General features: G+C 49.1%; 2 protein-coding genes across 4 annotated transcripts; both read right to left on the minus strand.

The window, feature by feature from the left end:
- Positions 1-1,608: 1,608 nt before the first annotated feature.
- Positions 1,609-13,039, minus strand: BUD13 (BUD13 homolog). Of its 2 annotated transcripts, none has more exons than XM_067565863.1 (11): positions 12,859-13,039; positions 11,096-11,189; positions 9,550-9,634; positions 8,740-8,797; positions 7,260-7,801; positions 6,093-6,448; positions 5,664-5,772; positions 4,981-5,119; positions 4,075-4,259; positions 3,570-3,651; positions 1,609-2,821 (listed from the first exon to the last, which is right to left on the minus strand). In XM_067565863.1, the coding sequence occupies exons 1-11, from the start codon at positions 12,996-12,998 to the stop codon at positions 2,728-2,730; spliced, it is 1,884 nt and encodes a 627-aa protein (XP_067421964.1). In that variant the 5' UTR covers positions 12,999-13,039; the 3' UTR covers positions 1,609-2,727. The 2 variants fall into 2 exon arrangements, with proteins under 2 accessions (XP_067421964.1, XP_067421974.1); XM_067565873.1 differs by lacking the exon at positions 12,859-13,039 and adding an exon at positions 12,395-12,428.
- A 569-nt stretch (positions 13,040-13,608) lies between these two features.
- Positions 13,609-22,077, minus strand: ZPR1 (ZPR1 zinc finger). 2 transcript variants are annotated; one of them, XM_067565894.1, is made up of 14 exons: positions 21,899-22,077; positions 21,455-21,616; positions 20,364-20,454; positions 19,639-19,709; positions 19,352-19,438; positions 19,127-19,249; positions 18,754-18,807; positions 18,411-18,477; positions 17,888-17,958; positions 17,151-17,240; positions 16,809-16,919; positions 15,808-15,894; positions 14,520-14,617; positions 13,609-13,962 (listed from the first exon to the last, which is right to left on the minus strand). In XM_067565894.1, exons 1-14 carry the CDS (start codon positions 22,019-22,021, stop codon positions 13,929-13,931), a joined length of 1,269 nt encoding a protein of 422 aa, XP_067421995.1. In that variant the 5' UTR covers positions 22,022-22,077; the 3' UTR covers positions 13,609-13,928. The 2 variants fall into 2 exon arrangements, with proteins under 2 accessions (XP_067421995.1, XP_067421986.1); XM_067565885.1 differs by having other exon boundaries at positions 14,520-14,585; positions 21,899-22,068.
- Between the last annotated feature and the right edge of the window lie 105 nt (positions 22,078-22,182).

Consider the following 22,182-nt stretch of genomic DNA (forward strand, 5'->3'; position numbering starts at 1 on the left):
CAGGTTTTCTAATCTTTTAATCATTCTCATGGCTCTTCTCTGAACCCCTCCCATTTATCAACACCCTGCTTGAATTGTGGGCACAAAACTCTAGAAGGGTTGCACCAGTGCCACGTAAGAGGTAAAATAACATCTCTCCTACTTGAGACTCATTTATGCACCCCACTGCATTAGCTCTTTGGCCCCAGCATCACACCTGAAGCTCCCATTCAGCTGAGTCTCCCCCATGACCACCAAATCTGTTTCAGTCATGGCTTCCCAGGAGAGCATCCTCCATCCTGTAAGTGTGGCCTGCAATCTTTGTTTCTAGGTGCACACATTTGCATTTAGTCATATTAAAAGGTGCATTGTTTGCTTGCGCCCAGTTTACCAAGCGTCCTGTACCCCTTTTTAAAAACTGGCACAACATTAGCTTCTTCCGGTCTCCTGGAACATCCCCAGTCCTCCAGAACTTGTTACCGTTATCAGGATTCCTTTTATTTCTAATTTTTAACTTTTTGTCCTTAACCCTGCTGGGCATCAATTCCTCCTTGTGTCCTTTTGCTTTCGTTATCAATCTTCTACAATTCCTAACTTCTGACATATTCATTACTCTCAATTTCCCCTTTCTTCCCAGAGAGAAGAAAAAGCAAAACCAAGACCACTCCACTGGTGCCCACTATTCTGCAGGGCTGCAACTGTTGTCGATTACATGTGGGGAATGAGGGAGATTTTGGTGGGGCCAGTAGGCAGTATAAATCGCAGGTGGTCAATCAGTGAGCTGCACATTTTTAATGTGATGCAGTGAGTGCCACTGCTAGTTTAATGTAAAACCTGTTGTGCTAGCCCCTTTGCAGACCAGAATCTCCTTTCCAAACTAATATTCTTCTTGAATGACAAGCTAACACAGGGCCACGCGACTGAAGCATTGTGCATTATTGCCTGCCTTTCCACATAGGCACTGTACATGCTCAGAGACATTGTGTAGCTTGTCTGAGTTCAATTACTAAGGTTAAAAAAGACACATTTCACCCCAATGCAGTTAGCTAACAGTGCCTGTTCTCTCTCTGCATGTAAAATCCACCTTGGTTTATAAATTTGCATGGTAAGGGAAAGTAACTACCTCTCCAGGATGCGGTGGAGCTCAGCTGATTTCTTTGTGCATACAGGAGACTCTCAAACACAGGGGCTAGGATCCAGCAGGTTCCTGCTTTGAACCATGGTGATTAGTAACAGACTCTGAAAGTGGTTGTGAAGCACAATTGGTTTGGCTGAGGAAATCACAGACTCTGTGGTGGCAGCTGGAGTTCACAGAAATAACGCCCAAGCCTTTCTCCTGCTGCCTCCTGCATGACAATTATTCACTTCCTTTACTCCACTTTAAAAAAACACCACATGCACAGACCCAGCTAAAAACCAAAGTTATTATTTACAACTGTACAGCCAGCTTACAGAACTGCTATAAAGTTAAATGTTAAATAAAAAAAGAGCATCACCTTTTGATGGGGAGAAAGCACCATGCCAAGAATCACGTTTCCTAAGAAAACGTTTCTTCTATCCTTCCCACCCAGCAACTTCATGCAGCATAAGAATCATAGCCTAGCACAAGACACAGACTGCTCCTAAAACAAGGACCTTCCATGAAAACAGCTGGGGCATTTGACACATTTTCTCTTCAAAGTAAAGGAAGAGAAAACTTCAGCTGCCTTTGTGATCAGAGGTGCCTTCTCAACAGCAGGGACCAGGCCAAACTGTCTCTACCTTTGCTGTGGCTCAGAGTTTTGGCATGTTTTATCAGAGCAGAGCAGTCCTCTTTTCTGAAAGTTAGATTTCAGCAATGCTGTGACAAAGCAACTGCCAAGCAAGCTTGAGAGCATCCAGGACACTGTCAGACGTCTCAGTAGAGACCAACCCATTGCCATCAGATGCCCAAAAGAAAATCACATTCAGGGTAATACATTTAAAGCCACCATTAACTGCATCTTTCCATAAGCAGTTAACCCAGACCAGCTGCCAGAGCTTCTAGCCAGGATGGGTTTGTTGTCAAATACAACAAAAGAGTTTCTGCCCCTACCAGCTTAGGAAGGGCCCAAATGGCAAAAACTTGTTGAGCTGCCCACAGCTGAAATCTCAATTTCCAGTTTGCAATCTTGACACAAAAAAGCATAATTATTCTATGAATGAGTTTCCTTTAATCCCCTCCACACCCCATAGAAGCACCTGAGATTTGGGACACAACTGAAAATCAGCAGATCCCAAAAACACTTCCAGGGGACCAAGAATGTAGCTGACAATAAGGTTACAAATATATTTATATACAATTTGTTAAAAAAATTAATGCCAGAAACTGATGCGTCTTCTGCATCTCACTGTGGATCCAAGAGGAGCAGAACTCTTCCGGCAGGTAGCTGGATATTGCACTTTCTCACTGCATTCAACCTTTCGGCTGCTCCCAGTGAAGTTATTCTCTGTGACCAAGGGACTCAAAGTTTCCTCCTTCTCCTCCCCCTGCCTGACTGGACAGAGTGACCTGTTTTCATCCTCTTCCAGGAGCATCTTGAATATTCCGTTAGAGACAGTTTTGCCATCCCCAGGAGGTCCATTTGAATGCTGAATGCTAGGGAGAGGATGTGATCAGGGAAGAATGAACCATTTCTTACAGCTCTGGCAATGGCACTAGGTGTTCTGAGGTCTCCTTCTCCCCGACGCTGAGCCAGGAGCTGACTTCCATCCAGTTTTCTCTTTCGTTCACATGTCCTCAACACTCCACTTATATGCAAGCTCCTGAACTGCCTTCTTGCTGGCTTGCCTGGCAAAGCGCTTCTGTTCAAACCCATTGGACCTACAAAACAATATCAACGAGAGTGTGGGTTGGAGGACAATACACTATACCAAGCCATTTCTGAGACACGAAACCTTCTGGAACAACTAGATGGCTCAAACTCTCTATTATAGATCGCCTTCCATGTCTAGATTGCTGACTCAGTTTCAGCCCCATCTGTAGTTAACAACAGCTGATGCCACCTGGTGGTAGTTCAGTTCAGTTTATATTCAATATATATATTCAATATGAAAAATACTGGTTTGGGGTCCTTCCCTCCCCCACTGGAAAAAAGAGGGGGAGGGTGGGAAAGGGGAAGAGAAAAGGGAGCACACACCTGCAAAAAACTGAAACCCAACAATTTATCATTTCAATTGGAACAACTATTTTTAAACTTGCATATACAAACATTTCTATATCAATAAAAAGCCATTTTTCACCACAAAAAATTCAAGCCATTCTAAGGAGAAGCCTGCAGTGCTGTTTGTCCAGACTGCCCCTGTTGTGCTAGTCAACAGAGGAGTTCACTCTTCACGGCTCTTGATCTAGTACCTCACCCTGGCATGAAATTCACATAACAAATAAAAAATAGTTTTGGAAGCTCATCAACCTAACAGACTGTGTGAGAACTCCTCGTGTGCAGGCATTACGGTATGCTTGCCCCATGCCTTTGTCTGGATTTTCAGTCTAACACGTAACCTCTACACAGGCCCATCTATTTCCTCTACTGCCATGCTCAGTCCAACACAAACATATTAGGAATGCCTACCTGTCCACCCCGTCCCAGCGATACCCAGGCCATATGTTAAACCTGTTGAGGGGAGGTGCTGGTCCACTGTACCTGGGCTTTTCTAGAGAGACAGAAAAAAGCAGCAATATAATCCATTACTATTTCAGCCCAACCATGTGGTTACATGAACATCAATCTAAAACAGCGTATATACACATGCACTGAATGCTGAGCCAGCCAGCCAGCCTGCTGAGAGCTGACCATTATTCCTGGAGACAACTTCCAAATAATACCTTTAATCTAGTTTAACTCTGTTGGTTCCTAAGAGCACAGCACTTTTGTTCACCTGGTCCCTACGCCAGTCAGAACACAGCAGGCCAACAACAGTACAGCGAGTCATTCATTACCGCTCCTGCACCAACATCCGCCAGGTAACGGACGATCCCATTACAGTGAGTCTTGTGCTATGTATTTACTAACAGGAGCCGTGCTCGCCAATGCATCACTGGCGCCCAAAACTCCCATAACGTAAGCACACCCCAACCTCTCTTATCCTTGCTCTCTTTGGCCTTCTTCTTTTTGATGAAGTTGGCCATGGGGTCCCCTTCTCTTTCCTGCTCTCGAAGCATCTGATCCAAGTCTTGGTCATCGATGTAACGAGCCAGTGGCTTCTGCATCTCCTTTACTGCATCCTCCACATTCTGCTGCTGCTGCCTACTCTGAGCCAGGCTGGAAAAGAAACATATGAAGCCTTACGTCAGAGCAGGGGTTCTCAAGCTGGGGGTCGCCAGGTTATTACAGGGGGGTCACGAGCTGTTAGCCCCCATGCATTCCGGGGCTCTGGCTGTCAGCAATGCACGCGGCTGACAGATCGAGCCCTTCAGAGCTGGGTGGCCGAAGAGCCACTGGATGGATGCCCTGCTCTGAAAACGGTGCTGGCCCGAGCAGCAGCACAGATGTAAGAGTGGCATGGCATGGGGGGAGGGGAGTCCTCACTTTTTTGGGGAGGTCATCACAGCCTGAAATATTTTCAAAGGGGGTCCCAGCAAAAAAAGTTTAAGAACCCCTGTGTTAGAGCAAGTCAGTCCAAGGACACATCCTGTTGCTTGCTGGGTATGCACGGCTGGTTACAAATCCGGTGCTGCCAACAAGTGTACAGCCCTCACAATCCACATACCAGTACAGGACAGGAAGATTCAAGAGATGAATCTTAAAATGATAGAGAACATTTGGTATCCGGGTCACAGGTTCAAACCCAGAATCTCAGTGCCTGGTCAACAGGCCCTGCAAAAGGAGTCACAAGGGGCCTGCACTCATATCACTAAAACCACCATAACAACTACCGCCTTTGTTGGCAGCAAAGATGTTACGCCATGAGGGACAGAGAATGTTACGCCATGAGGGAATAGGAGGACTGAACAGTTTGCTATTGAACTCTGGGGCTTCTTACCCCTTGCCCCACTTGGCATAGAGTTCATCTCTCTCCGATTTTGCCTCCGCCTTCTTCTGCTGCTCAAGTCGTTCCTGCGTAAGGTCCCTCCTGCGGCCGGACTTGTCTCGGAAGACTGTTTCAGCATTCTGGGATTCAGCTGAAGACATGAGAAATGGTGGGCTAGTCATTTTAGAACACTCCCAAACTCTCAGTCAATTTAGTTCATCACTTCAACAGCCTTGTGTGTTGGCTGGTGGGTGCAGGTCTTGTTTTGTTAAAGTATTCCAACCTCAGAAAGAGCTCACCAGCCCATAACGACAGGACCACAACCACCAGGTTCTAGCCACTGACCCCACAACTCTCCGTGTGGGTCAGCCCCGCCAAATCTCCCTCTGACCCTGCTCTTTTCTGAAGCGCTCAGGCTGAGCCTGCCTAAAACCCTGATACAAGTCCCAAAAGCTTCAGCCCTCTCTATTGTCTCATGGGGAGCAGTGCTCGGGGGGAGCCCCCCACCATTTACATTTCATTTACTTTACAGGCCCCACGGCCACCACCCATGAAGGCCTTTCAAAGTGCCTAGATGCTACCCCACAGAGCAGCACCTCAACCAGGGCCCACCACAACAGCACAGAAACGGCGGTAGGAAGCAGGCTGTAGATAGAAAACAGGTTGCTGCCCATTACAGTCTTATTAACCTGTACCTTCCAAGTGCTTGTTTTTTCTGTCATGTCTCCTGAGGTCCTGCTGTTCTTTCCGCAGCAGGTCGGCTGACACCAAGCCAGCTTTACCTCCAGAGAGCATCTGGCTGGCCTGCAAATCAAAAAGGGACACCACACATTATCCCTAGCTGAAAGCTGCTTTGAGGCCCATCCATGTAATGAGCCGGTGATCTCAGTCCAACCCCCTTCCTCAGGGCAATAGCTGGCCTCCTAGTGCGCACCCTCAGCAGACACACAAGACTGAATGGGCCAAGAGGACAGAGCTATTCACTCACCCCAGCAATGTTCACTGCAGGACAAGGGTGAAGCACGAAGGGAAGCTTGTACCTTACAGGCTAGACTCCACTAGATTACTCAAATGTGACGCAGCAAGTGTTTTACAGACTAGATGCCAAAAACCCAAGTCCTTACCCTCTGGTCCTCTCCTCTCTCCCCCTGGAAAGATCTTTTAGAGTCCCAGCCTCGACGAGGAGGCAAGGGGTCAGGAGGGCTCCTTGAACCATGGAGCCTCTTTCCATCTGCCCGACTCCTTCGGGGAGGAGATAAATCGGAATCTGAGGGTGGGTTCCGATTTCTCTTGGGAGGAGAGAGTTTGGAGGGAGAGTCACGGTGTAGCAGGCCTGGTCTGCGACTGTTCCGCAGTGGAGAAAGGTCAGAATCAGACGAGTTGTGAGAACTCTTCTGTGGCAGTGAAGAATCAGAGTCATGCCTCTGGCGCCTTTTAGGTGACGGAGCCTGTTTAGGCTTTTTATTGGCTGGAGAAAAGCCTGCAATAACATCGGGACACCAAATTATAATCACAGAAGAATTACCATTTGTAGTCCTGTAAAAGCCTAAACACCCGAGCGTCTGAGGGGTGTGTCTGCAGAGCTGAGCAAGCCAGCATGGGAACCAGAAGAAGAGATGTCAAACATGCTATGCGATAACAGGGCACTCAGACAGCTACGCCCAGGGCACTCCCTTTAGAACTTTGTATCAAACTCTGAGCCCAGCCCCAAGTGGTACCTAGAAGTTATTTTGAAAATCCCTTTTCTTATACCTATAAAAATACTGATAAATACTGAGATATAATCAGCACTGCTCCAATACCTTCATTCAGGAATGAGGCTATTTCCTTTGGGTCTGCTGTCCCTTGGGCCAGGTCTTCACCCAGGAGAAAAAAGGATTTTGTTAACGTTAGCTAGCGTGTGTTTTAAAACTTCTTCACTTTGTGTGTGGTTCCTTTTATTCACAGTTTGCCTTTAGTACAGATCTTTAAGGCATGCCTAGTCACTTTGGGTTGATTTTTAACCCCTTGCTCAGTCTGACTCTACAGAATAGGACTGTGAGAATTAGCTTTACCATTACAAAATGTTCAATACTGGGGATTTTTGTACTTGTTGTAAGGTAAGTGTAAGTCCTACCATCTTTAACTTACCAAGAAAAAGTGTGAAACACTGATTCCAAATACCACAGCTGGCAGCAGTGTAACACTGTCACAGACTGGAGCCTGACAAATGTTAGAAATAACACGAACTTGAGTGACTTGCTGTTCCCAAGAGCACATGGCTAGCATGGGATGATCTCATACACACTCACCTCTTGTGCTGCTCTGTTTTTTCAGCCCACTAGGTGATCCAGTCCTCTTTCTCTGAGATGATGATGTGGCTAGGTCAGAATTGTCTCTGTTCTTCCTGGGCGGTGAATGATCAGGCGTTATCTGCCGCTTACAATGAGGTGAAGACTTGTCTGGGAAGACAGACCTCAGATGAGATCGCTCTCCTTGGATTCCTCCTGCTAGTGATTTCTCCATAGCTTTGTTGCTTTTTTTCCCCGACAATGAATGAAGTCTCTTGGGAGACAGGTCCGGGGAGTCGCGGCGCCCCCTCCGCGGCGGAGAACAGTCCGGGGAGTCGCGCCGCCCCCTCCGGGGCGGGGACAGGTCCGGGGAGTCGCGCCGCCCCCTCCGGGGCGGGGACAGGTCCGGGGAGTCGCGCCGTCCCCTCCGGGGTGGGGACTCATCTGAAGAGTCATGGCGCTGCTTCCTGGGTGGAGAAAACTCAGGCGAGTCATGACGACCTCTCCTGGGAGGTGATGCTTCAGGAGAGTGTTTAATTTTCTTTTGTTTTGTGGTTTCTGAACTGGAAATAAAAACAAAAAAAGATGTTTGTAAAGCAGCCAGCAGGGTTTAAAGGGTGTTAATGGCCCTCCTGAACGAAGCTCTGATTAACAATTCACATTTAGGTCTGAGTTTCACAGATGGATGTTTGTAGATTAATGCTTGAACTTGTCACCTCTGATCGGTCACTACCACTCCACAAACCTCAAAAGGGCTCCTATACCTGGGTCCTCTGAGCTCCAGCTTGGTTCACACTGAAGCTATATCTACATTACAGCTTATGTCAGCGTAACTTATGTCACTCAGGGGTGTGAATAAACCACCCCCGAGTGACATAAGTTACACCCACATAAATGCTGGCGTTGACAGTGTAATGTCGGTGGGAAACTTCTCCCATCGGCACAGAGCATCTTCATCAGATGCGCTGTTGTAGCACTTCTAGTGTAGACAAACCTTTAGGTTCTACCAGAATCACTTTAGTGACCAACATGACACTTAATAGTGGAAGGGGCTGAAACAGATTTTATGGGAAGTCTGAATGTTTCCAGGAGTCATGCGAAAATCTACAATATAAAAATCCCAAGGCAGTTATTAAAACAGGAGGGAACCCTACTGTCCTCACCACATTACAGCTTTGCTCAGCAGCTCGTATCACCTACATTTTCCCAACATGTTTAAATGACTATGGAATAAACCTTTGATTCCGGTATTAAAGGGTTGTATATTATTTGTGTACACTGTATTACACAGCTGCTTTCTCTGCCGACATAAATTAATTTTAGCAGGGAATAAAGCAATCCGTATACATCCCTTACCTACATCATAGAAATGTCACAAGGTTTAATTGTAAAATACCTTAAGATAAAAGGTACCGGGGATAAAAGGGGCTGCACTGAAAACAAAGTACCATGCAAAATAAAAGAGAACCAGGTAACCACAAGCCCAGGCAAAGCCCCATACCTCACTGTAGACTTGGCAGCTAGAGAAAGGTCTGAGCTTTGTGAATCTTCATTCTGATCTTAGTAAAAAAAAAAAAAAAAATCATCAATTAGATTCCTCCACACACTGACAGAACATCTCAGGATTTATGGGGTACTGAACGTTTTACGTGCTTTCACTCTTCGTGTTTCATTTTTCAGCTTGCAGAGGTACATCCCTCAGGGGAGGAGGATGGAAAGTTAGCCCAGACATGGCCCGCCCCTAGGTGAAGTCAGACAGGGTTCCCTGCAATCAACTAAGAGGGCACCTGCCCTCACATCTTCTACAGATCACAACTACATCCACCTTCACCCTCAATTCCATCAATGATGACCTCACAATTGCAGAGCATCTGCTTGCTGAAGACAAGTTGAAGCTATTGGCTTTATCTCAAACTGTGTTCTATTGTATCCCATCAGCCCCTCTGTTCTCTGTACAATGCCAGCCCTGAACCTCTTGTTCATTTCCTTCTATCACTCTCCACATGCAACTTCCCATGCTGCCCCTTTCCTGGGGAACATCTCTTCCAAACCACACCTCCTCTCTTGGTCAAGTCCCTCTTGAAAGCTCTTTTCTTCTGTGAGGTGCATAAGAAGATATATGTATTTAAATGTGGAATGAAAACGCTATAAAACCTAAGCCCTCTCCATCTCTGGGTTACCCAGTGTTTCCTATCTTCTACATATCTTTTTTTAGAGTGTAATTTCTTTGGAACAAGGACCTACTATATTTTTGAGTATTGTACCACACTGTAGTTTGCTGGTGTTAAAACAACCACGACTCCAAACTTACCTCCTAAAAGTTTCCATTTATTATTTGTCCGGAATTCTTCCATCCGTTTCACTTCTTCTGGACGCTCATCAATAAACTCTGCCACCTGAAAGAAACGTAGCAGAGTTACAACCAAGGAAATGTTCTACTCTCAAAAATAAACACACTCAGGCAACTAATGTGGTATACCCGTAACCCTCCATTATTCTGCTACACAGACTTCTTACACACCAACAACAAAACATTCAATACTGTTAAAATCTGCATTGTTCTCTGTAGCTCCAGAACAGAACACATCCCTTACTACTTCAGAGGCAAAGTTTAGCTTAGAACATCAATGGCACAGGCTTATTTGATTTCATTAAAAGTGATTGTTTTAAAACTTTTTAGAATATTTCTCTCATCTGTTGCTTTTGTTTTGCAATAGCTCTCCACTTACTTCTTCTTCATTTAAAAATCCATCTCTAAAGGCCCACCATTCCAAGCAGTCTAAGCTCAAAATTTAGATTTGGCTCAAAAACAGGAATTAGCAAAAACTATTTAAAAATCCTGAAAACATTTCTATCAGTTCCAATGAGAACTTCTTGGTTTTGTTTGTTTGAAAGAAAGTTTTAGATCAAAACACTCTGTGTTCACAAGACATTGAAGACGGTCTAGTGCAGAAGAAGCAATAAGTGAAACTGATCGGCCTAATTTCACTGAAGTGAAACGCAAACATCATAAAGTGAAAAGTTGGATTTTTAAAAAAATCTTTCAGTATCTCACGTGCTGCTAGTAACTCAAATAAAGGCTTTTAAAAATATCATAGTTAATTCAATAGCATACTATTAAAAGTTCTTAGTTACAGTCTATCTACTTACATTATGTCATTGGAACCTGAACTAGACAAAGCAAAGGAGAATATGATCTAGGAAGCAACTACCCCAAAAAGAGACAAGAGTCATGAAGCATAATTAGTAACTGTAAAGCACTTTGAGACCTTCACACTGGGCATCCTGCATTCTCTATTGGATGTGTCGTGTAAAATAACCCTTGTGCAGCCAGGACAAATCTGTCACTGATTACAGCCATCAGAGTTGTACCCACTTATGCTATTGGTCAATTTTACTTTCTATTTCTGAAAACCCCTTACAGAACAGCAGCGTTGCCGTGTCAGCTGCTCTCTCTCTTTGCTATAATGTTTTGTGAGGTTTTTTTAAATTCAAGAGAGAGATGTAACAACAACAGTCCTTACCCCTAATAGTTTACCAAATGCTCCCTTTGCTGATAGTGTACAAGGTCTAGCACAAAGAGGCTCCAATCTGATTTAAGCCTCTAGATCAACTGCAATGCAAATATAAAATAGCTGAATGCAAAGTATCATCCTTTCTAGGGTGCTACTGAGATCTGTCTACAGTTAAACCAGACAAGTTATTCCCTTTGTCCAATTGCATGGGCAGCCAATCCCTCAGGGCAGTGCTTGGCAAGCGTTTTCCCCATGGTGATAGCAAGAAGTCTGAAAGGGTGCTGAATAAAATTAATAATTTGGTTTCTGATAGCACAAGCTTCCCAACCCTTGAGTACCCACCACAGGCATGTCCCCTTCATCCTCTTCCTCCTCCTCTTTCTCTTGTGCAACAGAAATGCTACTCCAGCTCAAATCATCATCCACTATTCGCATCCTGGAGACAAGGGAAAGAAAGGCCGCAGCATTAGGAAATGACCATGGGTCAGGGGAATACAAAGTAGATGAAGCAATAAGGGGTATTTGTGTCCAATGTATCCAACTCAGGTGGCAGGCAAAGGAAGGAACATTGCCAAGACAGAGCCACAGCAGTTGCTATTGGCACCCCACAGTCCACTGTGGTGACAGCAACTACCCCAATCAGCCACTTGGGGGTGATGCTGTAGACAAATCTCTCCCTGTACCCCATGAACAGGGCAGGGGGAGCAAGAAAAGAAGCTACACAAGCCCCAATCCTGCAACATACACTGAGGCTGGGGTGCTCAGAGTGGAGGTGGTACCTGGGGGGGCTCCCTGGTAAAGGAGTTACTTGGAAATCCTTAAGGAGGGAGGGGGGGGGCAAGCAATCTCACAGATTCCAAGGCCAGAAGCAGGGTGGATAAAAATCTATGATTTTTTTTTAATTAAAAAAACCCCAGATTTTTTTTTATTTAAATCAGATTTTTTTTGATTTTTTAAAAAATCATCAATAAAATACTAAAATGTCTCTCTCGTTTGTTACAATTAAATCTCATCGCAAACATGCTAAACCTACACTTACAGTCTCATAAAAATGAATGAATGGCTCTAGTCTGTCCAGCCTAACTACCAGCTCTTGCTTCTTGAAAGTTCTGGGCTTTCAGTTTCTGTTTCTCAGCAGACTAAAGTCAGGTGTGCAAAGGAAGACACAGACTGGACAGGATTATTGTTGTTCTGTGTTTATGTGGTGGTGGAGCTGGGCCAAGCCAGGCAGAGGAGCTAGTTAAGACAATGTCTTAAAAACAGAGAGACAAAGGAGGGAGGCAGAGTAGAAAGGAACAGTGGAGTGGACTGGAAAGAAAAAGGGAAGACATCATTCAGTACACACACAGCTTCCTATATTCCCCCACACTTTTGCCACAGAAAAACTGTCGTGGCTTCTGGGCAGGCATGCCGGCAGCAGGGGCGGCTGCTGGGGGAGAGGCAGGGAGGGAAGCAGGAGCTGATGTCGGGGTGTCTCCGTCCCCCCACCTGTGTGCAGGTCTGGGCTGAGCTGGGGTGGAGGAACAACCGCTGCCTGGGCACCGTCTTCGGCCTCAGTGCGGGCTGCTGCCAGCTGCTGTCTGAAGAGCGTGCGGCACGCTCAGCATCTGCCCACACTCACGCTGTGTCTCACGCACTTACACACACACTCCCCGTGCTCGGCACGCTCACGGCGCACAGGCGGCTGTCCATCGCAGGGTGCGCACAGAGCGGTGGGATGCGGGGCCCTGCACCCCGCCATGCGGGGCCTGCCCCTGCAAACCCCGCCCCGCCCCGCCCCGCCGGCCGTGCAGCTGCCCCCGGGGACCCGAGGAGAGCTGCCCAGGCCGCGCCCGCGCCGGCCGGCGCCGTGTGAAGGCGCGAGCAGCGAGCCCCGCCAGGGCAGGTGAACGGCGGAGTGCGCCCCGCCCCAGCCAGGCCTAGCCCGACCCCCTGCAGCCGACCCGGGGCAGGGCCCCACTCCCGGGAGCACCACGGGCCGGGCAGGGGGAGCTGGGGAACCCTTGGGGGGCAGCGGGGAGCCCGCGGCGGCGGAGTGCCGGAGGGGGCGGCCCGGCCCGGGGATGCCGGGGGCGGGGATCCCGGAAGCGGGGGGACACACTCACCCCCTGCGGCTGCCGCCCGGCGGTTGCTTCCTCTGCTTGCGCCTGCCCCGCTCCGGCCCGGCCGCGCCCGCACCCTCGCCCGCGGCCCCGTCCAGGTAGCGCCGCAGGTACTGGGCCTTGGAGAGGCCCGGCGCCGCCATCGCGGAGCGGCACCGACGGTGGGGGCGCGGGGACAAAATGCCGCGCGCTGCGCGCACCGGAAACGGATTGGCCTCGCCCCTCCCACGTGGGACGGGCACTTCCGGCGGAAGGGGGGGTGCCCGGCCAGAGCTCCGCCCACACAGCTGAGTGACGGGCGGCTGCGGCGGGGGGCGGCTGGGACACGTGCGGCTGGAGCGGGGCTGGTGCAGGGAACTCGGGCCTCCCCTTGACCCTGCGCTAAACCAGGCTGCGCGCCCGCGTGCTGTGCATTGCCAGCAAGGTGTGCACCCTGCAGCGCCCCGCCCTGCGGGAGGGGGGGCCGCCCCACTAGGCGTTGGGGGGCCTGAATTCATCCCCCCCATCCCCCCGCTTGGAGTCCTGGCAGCTGTGAGCACAGCCGCACACACCCTTCCTGCTAAGCAACAGCAAGACCCTGCCTGCTTTACGGGGGAGGGGGGGGGTCCCTTTTACCAGTATAATTGAGCCATCACGTCACCGGGCAGCTGCTAACCAGCGCTCTACCACCACCGCCTAGGAGCAGAGGGGTTCTACTGCCCCCCCAGGGTGCACTATACACCTGGAGAGGACGATAAACAAACACCACTGAAAGCCAGGTGCACACACTGTTTTTATTTTTTCTTTATGGCAGTATAAACCTCCACAATAAGGTCATTAACAGACTCGCCACTTTTGACTTTAAAGGTCTGCGCCCTCCAACTGTCCCCCCCCCAAAGAAAAAGCTTGCCTCCAGTGCAAACAGGCCACTTCATTAGCCCTATTACAATAGTAATAACTTAGAGTTTGGTTTTTCCACCCCTCCCTGTGCTGCTACCGCTCTGAGGTTGGCCCACTTTCATAGCCCTCAGTTCTCATGTCATTGAGGCCCAGCTCCTCATTCTGCTCAAACGTGCGTCCGTAGTGCTCTACTTTTAGCTCTGGGTCTTCTTCTGGTGCATATATATTCTTTGGTTTAAAGAAAAAGAGTGAAAGTTAATTGTGCTTCAGTATGGTCACAGCCTAGCCCCCCTCCCCCAATCCACACACCCCCACCCCACTTCTCCAGCCAGTTTCAGCCAAGGATCATAAAGCATTTTACAGACAGTAGTTGAGCCTCACACTCCTTTAGGAAGGCAAGTATTAGCCCCTTTTTGAAGAAAGTTATATGAGGCAGTGAGATCAAATGACTTGCCCACACTCAAACAAGTCAGAGAGAAAAAAAAAAAAAAGACTCCAGGGTCCTAACTCTCAGCCCCCTGAAGAACCATGCATCTGATTCTTTTCCCCCCCTACCACCAACAGGATCACCTTTCCTTAATGGGATCACCTTCTGGAATGTAGCCAACAGAAGTCCAGGTACATGGGCATGGAGGTGAAACAAACCAATTCTTTCCCCTCACTCCACCACCAAATATTTCCTTGGTTGTTTTGAAGAGCTCGGGAGAGGCGCATCTGCGGATTACTGAATGACTGATGCAGAAGACCCTACTGGGAAGTCTCATGGCAAGTGCTCCATACTCTACCTGAAGGTAGCTGTTCCCTGCCGGATCATCCAGAATGAAATGAGCCTCCATGTGACCCTCCAGAATCTGAGAAAAGAGAGACAGATCATCAGCAACTTCTGCAAAAAAAAAGAGCATGTCAGGTCCTGGAAACTCTATTTTAGCAATGGTCAATCAGGTCCCTGCTGCATTTTGTCCACAGCACATTCCCCCATGCAGGAATGCTACCTCAGGAGCTACAGAAGGGTTACACAGCACTATACAATGCAGTGTTTTACAGACAGCCAGAACATTTCTTGTGCAGAACAGCATTCACTCAAGACAGGACAGGTGAGGGTGCAGGACACAGTTCCAGGCATAGGAAGCAGCATGAGAGCAGTGCTTTGCTATCTCGTCCCTGTTCATAGCCTGACTTGTTGCAACATTTGAAAGTTTGAATAGTCTTGTGTAGCAAACTAAGAGCTTGTGTCCCAATCCTGTTGTACATGATGTTCAAGAAACGTACTATCTGCAGATTGTCATTGGCTTGTAGAGGTGCAGCTTCTCATAGCTGCCAGCATGGGGCAAGGAAACAGTGATCTAATATGGCTGTGGCTCCATCTCCCAAGCATGCAGTGCTCTATCTTCACCTCATCAGCTGGATCATTGCATGCTGGGAGAAAGAGCCAAAGCCTTATCAGATTACTTTTCTGAACGTGCTGCTACTGGAATACTATAATACAGCTAGTGATTTGATCTAAGTCCACGATGTATATAGTTATATGTACCTGAGTTGAGGAACCTCTGGGCAAGGAGGTGCCACAGAGTATTAGCTCAATGCACATAGAAAGTTAAGACCCTTTTGGCCTGGACTATTTCGCAGCATGGCAGGTTTGTGTCATTTCAGTGACAAAGCTCTGTCCAACACTTTGGTGGCCCAGAGAAGGGGCACTGAATGTCTTTAGTCTAGCTCGTGTGATGGTTTGAGGACAGGGCAAGCTTCAGGATTGCTGCCTTCCTTGGATGTAAGCAGGTTGTGTTAGGAGGTGCTTCCTACCTAACAATATATGGAGCAGTATCAGTGATCATGAAAGAGGAGCCACAAACCCTCCCTCTGCAGAAGGTTTATAGCATGGCTACATAGGAAATTGGTGGAAGACAGGAGGGTGGACAGGATGGCTGGGTAATGCGGGAGAAACTTACACGCCTGCAAAGATTCCACAAAAAGTCACATGCTTTCAGACTTGCAGCAATGCTGCTGAAGAATGCATCTGACCATGTCAGTCATTTGCCAGGTTCAATTTGAACAGGACATCAAGAAGGTACTAACCTGATGCACCTTTCTGCCAAACTCACGGAACTTCTCCACTCTGCTTGGAGTAGAGCTGTCCCCCAGAGTGAAGGGGTTTTTCACAACCTGCAACAGGAAACAGGCTGTGTCATACTGCCGCACTAAGTTACCATTGTGGAATATTTAGTGGTACCTACACATGGCCCATGCCCAGCCTATTGTGTTCTAGGAAGTGGGTGGGCACAAGCTAACAGGAGTTAGCAGCCTTCTAGGATAGCATGCTGATCAGTCTAGAAACCCATAATAGGCTTTTGAAAGCTCATTTCCTTTAGAGACCAAGGGCTCGTTCCTATCTAAGTCCTCCAGCTCAGCTCAGAGGACTCCTCTTAAGAGTCAACATCTGCAGTGAAGAGGCCCTATACAGCACGATCTCAGTGTGTACAGGTTACAAATCCTTTTGCTTTCAGAACTTTATCCAGGAGCTAGAGGGACACTGTCAGTTCCATCAAATATGACCACAGAAACGCAGTTCTACAGCCCACCTTCCAGTGAACACAGTGCCCCCAGAACAGAGTAGGCCACATCTCATCAGAGCTACCCTCAGTTGTTTAGAGGGAAAGATCCTGGGCTGGCAGCACACCCAGAGCCTAGGGAGGAGGGGATTGCTGCTGTTCCCAAGTAACCCTCTGGTTCATGCAGGATGGCACTGACTGGCTCTAGAGGGAGCAGGGTCTACAAGAATGGTTGCTGTGAAACACGGAGAAGGGCAGGAATTGGAATTCTGGAAGAACAATCCCAGAAGAACCTGCAAGCCACTGTGTGTGGCTGATGTGCTCTCCAGGCCCTCCTCCAGGCAAGGTGAGTGAAGGCTGCAGTGTAACAGGGTGGTCAGTGGTGCTGAGGACTTGCTCTGCATATCCAAGTCCACAGGAAGCTACAGGTACTCAGCACTGAGAGTTAGATCCTGGGTGTCCATGTATCCCAAATGCAACTACAGGTACAGACCTCACCGAAACAAGGGCTTAATCTGGGCCACTTACCAGATCTTGGATATCTTTCAGCAGCCCTTCCAGAGTGGTGAATTTCCCTGCCAGCGCTCCCATTCCAAGCTCGAACTCCAGCTCTGGAATTTCCACGCTACATGTCTCTGACTGCAGAGAAAGGGGCATGTTTAGTTCCTGGTCACCCAAAACGGCTGTCCACTCAACTCCTTAGAGAGTGGCTTCCCTCTGAGGGAAGAGCTAAGACCACATAAAGTCGACAGTGAGCCAGGAATAAATCCTAGAAACCCCAGCTAGACCCCACTCTGTGCATCAGCAAGGCTAAATGGAAAGGAGGAGGTCCCATCTAGAGATTGTCAGATATCTGAAGGAGGAGGTTACCTTTAGTATATCTCTCATCATGTCGGAAGGGTGTGTAATACGAAGGGTGATCCTGGTACCCAGTGCTTCTATTGCTCCTCCTGATTTAACCTAGAGACAGGGTGGTAGAGCTAATTTACAAGGTGACACAGCATTCAAGACACTAACCCTCTAGCCACTACATTGGCCTTAAAAGTTGGTTATGTTCTTGCTCATGCATCTAAGACCCTGCAGTGGGCCAGCCAGATCTGGGGTCAGTGCCTCAACCCAAGGTTTAGGACAGATTTTTGGGGGGTAGAAGGGTTAGTCATCCAAGTCTGATACTTGAAGGATTAACATATTTTGACAGTTCCAGCTGCAGATATTTGTTCCCATACTCGCCACTCCGCTGCTGTGGTCCTACCTATCTGCATTTGCCTGGAAAAAGCAGATCCTCCCTGCAGACTAAGTTAATAACTTTCCATGGAATCAGATCAACATCTTCCTGTGTGCTCCTGCCTTTACACAGCCTGGAACTGGCCAGCCTGAGAGTACAAGTGACCGAGTCCCTGGCAGGAAAGTGCTGAAACATAACCCATCAGGCAAGACAACCTTATGTCCAATAGTCGCATCCCATCTCCCCCAGTCTCCTCTGTCCGATATGTAACTTAGGAAGCCAGATTAGGATAGAGACTGGGGTGCAGGCAGGGCACAGACAGAAAAGTCCATCCCTTTGGAGACCCTGTTCTGAAGAAGGCATGGCCAGGTTTGCAGCTCACCTCATTTGTCCTGTGCCCACAAGCATCACAGTTTGTAGCCATGATGATCACTTCCTTGAAGTGTGGAATTTCTGGGACAGACAGTTAAGGAAGTTTGCCTGAAATAAAAAGCCTCCAAGACAGAACTTTTGGCTTCCTTACACAGGACTAAGCTACTCCCCAACCCTATCAGCCGTGCCATACGAGGTCGCAGCTTTCTACAGAAGAGCATTCAAAGGAGATTAGCAGGTCAGTGCCAACACAGATGCTGAACACCCATGCAAAAAGTCACATTCACAGGCACTAGTAGGTTTCCAGCCTTTTGTTCCACTTTAACTGGATCATCCATTAGAATTCAAACATGAGCTTGTTTCCAGGCCATAAGCAGCACTCAGATGGGTCTGTAGAGTCACAGGATTTGCTATACTGGGTCAGACCTTTGTGTTCTGCCAGAGAAAAGCAGAGCGGCAGAGCACCAGGCTGCCTGCACAGAGAGAAAGAGGCCAGTTTGTACCCTTGTCATACAGTCACATCTGAAGGATACGCACTAGCTTCATGTTCGTGTTGGCTGGAGCATTACATTCAGGACAGTTTGTGTTGAATTGCAACACCTGCAATACAAGAACAGGTTGAAGGGTCTCATCTGTTACGCTATGAGCACTTACCTAAACCAAGTTTCCAAAAAGTCTTGTAACCAGGAGCCAGACATGAATTTAGTTTGTCTACATATTTATGGCCCTGATCACTATAGCTTGAAATTAGTCCAGCAAATGGGGCAATTTAGGTACCCCTATGTGTGTGCCCACTACCATATACTCCTCAGAGCAATCAGGACAGCTACAACCCACTCAGACAGCACCAGGCAGCCAACCAGGAACATTACTCACTTCATTCCTCAGCTCCTCCACAAAGTCAGCTGGTTTCTCATCAGTTTCCTCTGCCTGAAACAGCAGACACACCAGTGTCAGTCAACTCAGATATACAGCTCATGCCTCTTCTTGTGCATGAATCGCCAAACTGACTCTTTGGGGATGGGTGGAAAAGGCGGCGGCCTCAACAGCATCCCCTCTGTCATCTAAAGGAGGGCAAAGTATAGGATCTGAAAGGCATCCTGCCTTTCCACTATGGAAGGCTAGCAGTTGAATGTGGGTCAGTGGGCAGGGACTCCAAAGCAGGAATGAAGGAAGAGCTAACATACACCTGCCAGGCCTCCCCTCACTTCTCTGACTTTAAGACACCTTCCCTACCCAGACATAATACCTTAAGTCCAAGCATAGCATCCTGCTGGGCAGTCCTCTTGTAATGAGTAACCACAAGAGCATCATCTTTCTGGGGCGCATGAGGATTCTCCATGAAGCTGTTACCTGAGGGATCATCTATGATCTGTCAAAGAGGTAAGTAGTAGGAAAGTGTTTAGGAATCCTCCCTGGTTTGCCCCCAAAGAGAGGGGCAGATGCATGCCTTCACTCTACTGCTCATACTTACAAAGGTGAAAGAAGAATCCACTTCCTTCAGGTGCTTGAGTCTGCCAATAAACTCATCTATTTTTCCTGCCATATCTTTGTCTGCTGCCTGTCAAAGGAGAGACAGGCAAGATTGGAACCAGCTTAGACCTTATTGATAGGCCTGTCGGGGGCACATACTGGCAAGCCAAGAAGTGTTCTCAGCTGCTCATCTAGCAGGGGATGTGTAACTGTGATAGGTACAGAATTTGTAAACAAACAATCTGCAAATGGGCATCTGTTGTGAGATTCCTTCTTAAAACATCTTACCCTGCGGACTGGCTGATCCTGCTCCAGGCCAGCTACAGCTCTGTCAATTATCCCTTCGATAGTGGTAAGAGCTTGATTGAGGGAGAAAATAGACCCAATCACAGCATTAAGCATACCAGAGCAATGTTCTTAAGTCTTCTAAATGTATCACTCCTAGCCCACCAGTCCTTCCTAGGACTGATCATTCTCATAGATGAGAGAGCAACAACCCTGAACAGCTCCTGTTTTTCTTGGCCTGGTGTTGCTAGTCTCTTCCCTGCTCAGACAGCACCACCTGCAGATTCACCATGTACTTGTCAGTGGGCAGAAGCCCAGACTTCCTATAGGCAGCTGTTTCTACACAGAAAGCATTATTGAGGGAAGAAGAGCCTCAGGGCCAGGCTGTGACACCCTTGCCCAGACACTGCAGGATTTGGGGGAGCTAGCTCCATGCTAGACACTGACTAGCAGCTGGATAAATCGGGGTCCAGAGTACACGAACACATGTTTAAAGACAAAAATACAACAGAGCCTAAATCCACCCACCTCCATCCAGGCACCCATTTCAGTGAAGCTGTACCAGTGTGAATCAATTTATGTCCCAAGATCCAAATCCTTGTCCAGACTAAGTCACATACAGAATAACTGTCTATTCCAGTAGCCAAAGGTTTTTGGTTTACCTATACCACTGCTAAGCTGCTTACCAGCCACCCCAAGCCACATGTGAGCTCAGATCTCATACCTACCTCCCTTCTGAGAAAAAGCAGGAATTTCAAAGTCTAGCTCTGGGATTCTAGCCATGGCACAGTCTGTCTTCACCACTTCCCTATTCATATCCTGGACAGAACAATTTATAAGAAAGATTAAAAATAAAGCTACAACAGGCCAAGAACCCTTCATATGCTGAGCAAAAGAGGATGAATTCAACCCTGAGAAGCACATTGGGAACAGAGTGGTACCACCTTCCCAACTGAGGGTCATTCACACACAGGGCCAGTGAAACCAGAGATTCCGCTCATTCTCACCCTGGGCTACCTCTCCCACTGGTTACCTGCCCATACACTTAAATGTATCAGTTGAAAGTCACACTTGCATGATTGCCACCGAGACATCCCCATCTCCTCTGCCCCCCTTTAAGTGTAGATACGTCAAAGCAGCAGTGACCTGGCATAAAAACAATCCATCATTCCTGACCACAGATGCCACACAAATCAGGGCAAATGCTGATCTACCCACTGGCTCTCCCTTCCCCAAATGCTCACAAAGTCTCCACAAAACAGCCTGTTTTAGCTAGTTTTGTGAGTGGGCATCTTACACTAACGTACTTCCAGGACCATCCCATTAACGAGCAGCTGATGTTTCTTGAAAGGCACGATTAGTTACTTTACAGTAGTCTGAGAAGCAGAATTGCTGCCATATTATAGTCGGACAGCTGTCCTTTATCCCGGACAGTCCTAGGGTCCTGGCTAGACCCTGCCTACCTACATGCCATCCCCTTCAAGCCCCAGGATAGTTTCTGTCAGGTTGCACAGGCACCAAACACCTCTTCAGAGACGTGGAGAGCCCAGAATCACCCACTGAATTCCAGCAGGCGTAACCTGTGCTAATTCAGCGGGGCACTGCATCCCCCCTTCAGCGGCTGGGCAATACCTAGGGTGATGAGGGTGTGTGCAGCCGCAGGCCAGGCCAGTAAGAGGCAGAGGCCGACTGGGGCACTAAGAACTGCCGGGGCAGCGCCCTGCTCCCCCACACCCTCCCCGGCCCGGGCGCGGAGACTCCCCAGGCCGGGGGCTCGGGCTCGGCCCCCACCCCCCAAGGCCGGAAGGCCGGGGCTGACCTGCCTGGCGCTCACAGCCAGCGTGTAGCGCACCCCCTGCTCCTGGACCCGCCCCGCCGACTGGATCTCGGCGTCCGAGCAGGCGCAGCTGCCGCAGGTGAAGGAGCTGACGATGACCTCTCTGAAGAAGGGGATCCTGGTGAGCAGCAGCCGGGTCACCCCCTGCAAGAGACAAGCACGGGACCATGGGCCCCGGGAGCGACACTCAGCAGACCCCAGCCCAGCCCGGCCCGGCCCCCCGCCCCAGGTCCCGACCCCAGCCCAGCCCGGCCCGCCCCAGACCCCAGGTCCAGGCCCGGCCCCCCGGCCCGCCCCAGACCCCAGCCCAGCCCGCCCCAGACCCCAGCCCAGCCCAGCCCGGCCCCCCGCCCCAGGTCCAGGCCCGGCCCGCCCCAGACCCCAGCCCGGCCCGGCCCCCCGCCCCAGGTCCAGGCCCGGCCTCACGTTGCGGTGGCAGCTCATGCAGAGCGACTCGATCTCGGCCGGCTGCTGCTCCTCGTCCTCGGCGCTGAGGGGCCGGAACACGGGGCCGCCCCGCACGGGCTCCTGCTCCCCGATCGCCGACATGCCGCTGCCTGCCGTCCCCTCCCGTTCCTTCCGCTTCCGCCTGCCCTCTGCCCTCGGGGCCGGGACTTCCGGGGCGGGCGGCTGCGGCCCCGCCCCCTTTTAAAGAGATGGGGCCTCGGGGGGAGGGGAGAAAGAAAGAAAAGAAAAAAGCCATTCATCGA

This window comes from Emydura macquarii, unplaced genomic scaffold, assembly GCF_026122565.2.
Source record: "Emydura macquarii macquarii isolate MOO-44397 ecotype Brisbane River unplaced genomic scaffold, CSIRO-AGI_Emac_v2 contig_312, whole genome shotgun sequence".
NCBI lineage: Eukaryota > Metazoa > Chordata > Testudines > Chelidae > Emydura > Emydura macquarii.

Excerpts from the sequence above, each read along its gene's own strand:
- BUD13 (XM_067565863.1), bottom strand. The coding sequence starts at position 12,998 with ATGGCGGCGCCGGGCCTCTCCAAGGCCCAGTACCTGCGGCGCTACCTG. Across the intron at positions 9,635-11,095 it reads ATGAAGGGGACATGCCTGTG|GTGGCAGAGTTTATTGATGA; the intron begins GTGGGTACTCAA and ends CGTTTCTTTCAG. Across the intron at positions 5,773-6,092 it reads AGAGAGGAGAGGACCAGAGG|GCCAGCCAGATGCTCTCTGG; the intron begins GTAAGGACTTGG and ends TTTGATTTGCAG.
- ZPR1 (XM_067565885.1), bottom strand. The coding sequence starts at position 22,021 with ATGTCGGCGATCGGGGAGCAGGAGCCCGTGCGGGGCGGCCCCGTGTTC. Across the intron at positions 18,808-19,126 it reads ATGCTATGCTTGGACTTAAG|GCAGAGGAAACTGATGAGAA; the intron begins GTATTATGTCTG and ends CTGCTGTTTCAG. Across the intron at positions 17,959-18,410 it reads CACGAACATGAAGCTAGTGC|AAATTCCACACTTCAAGGAA; the intron begins GTATCCTTCAGA and ends TGTCTGTCCCAG.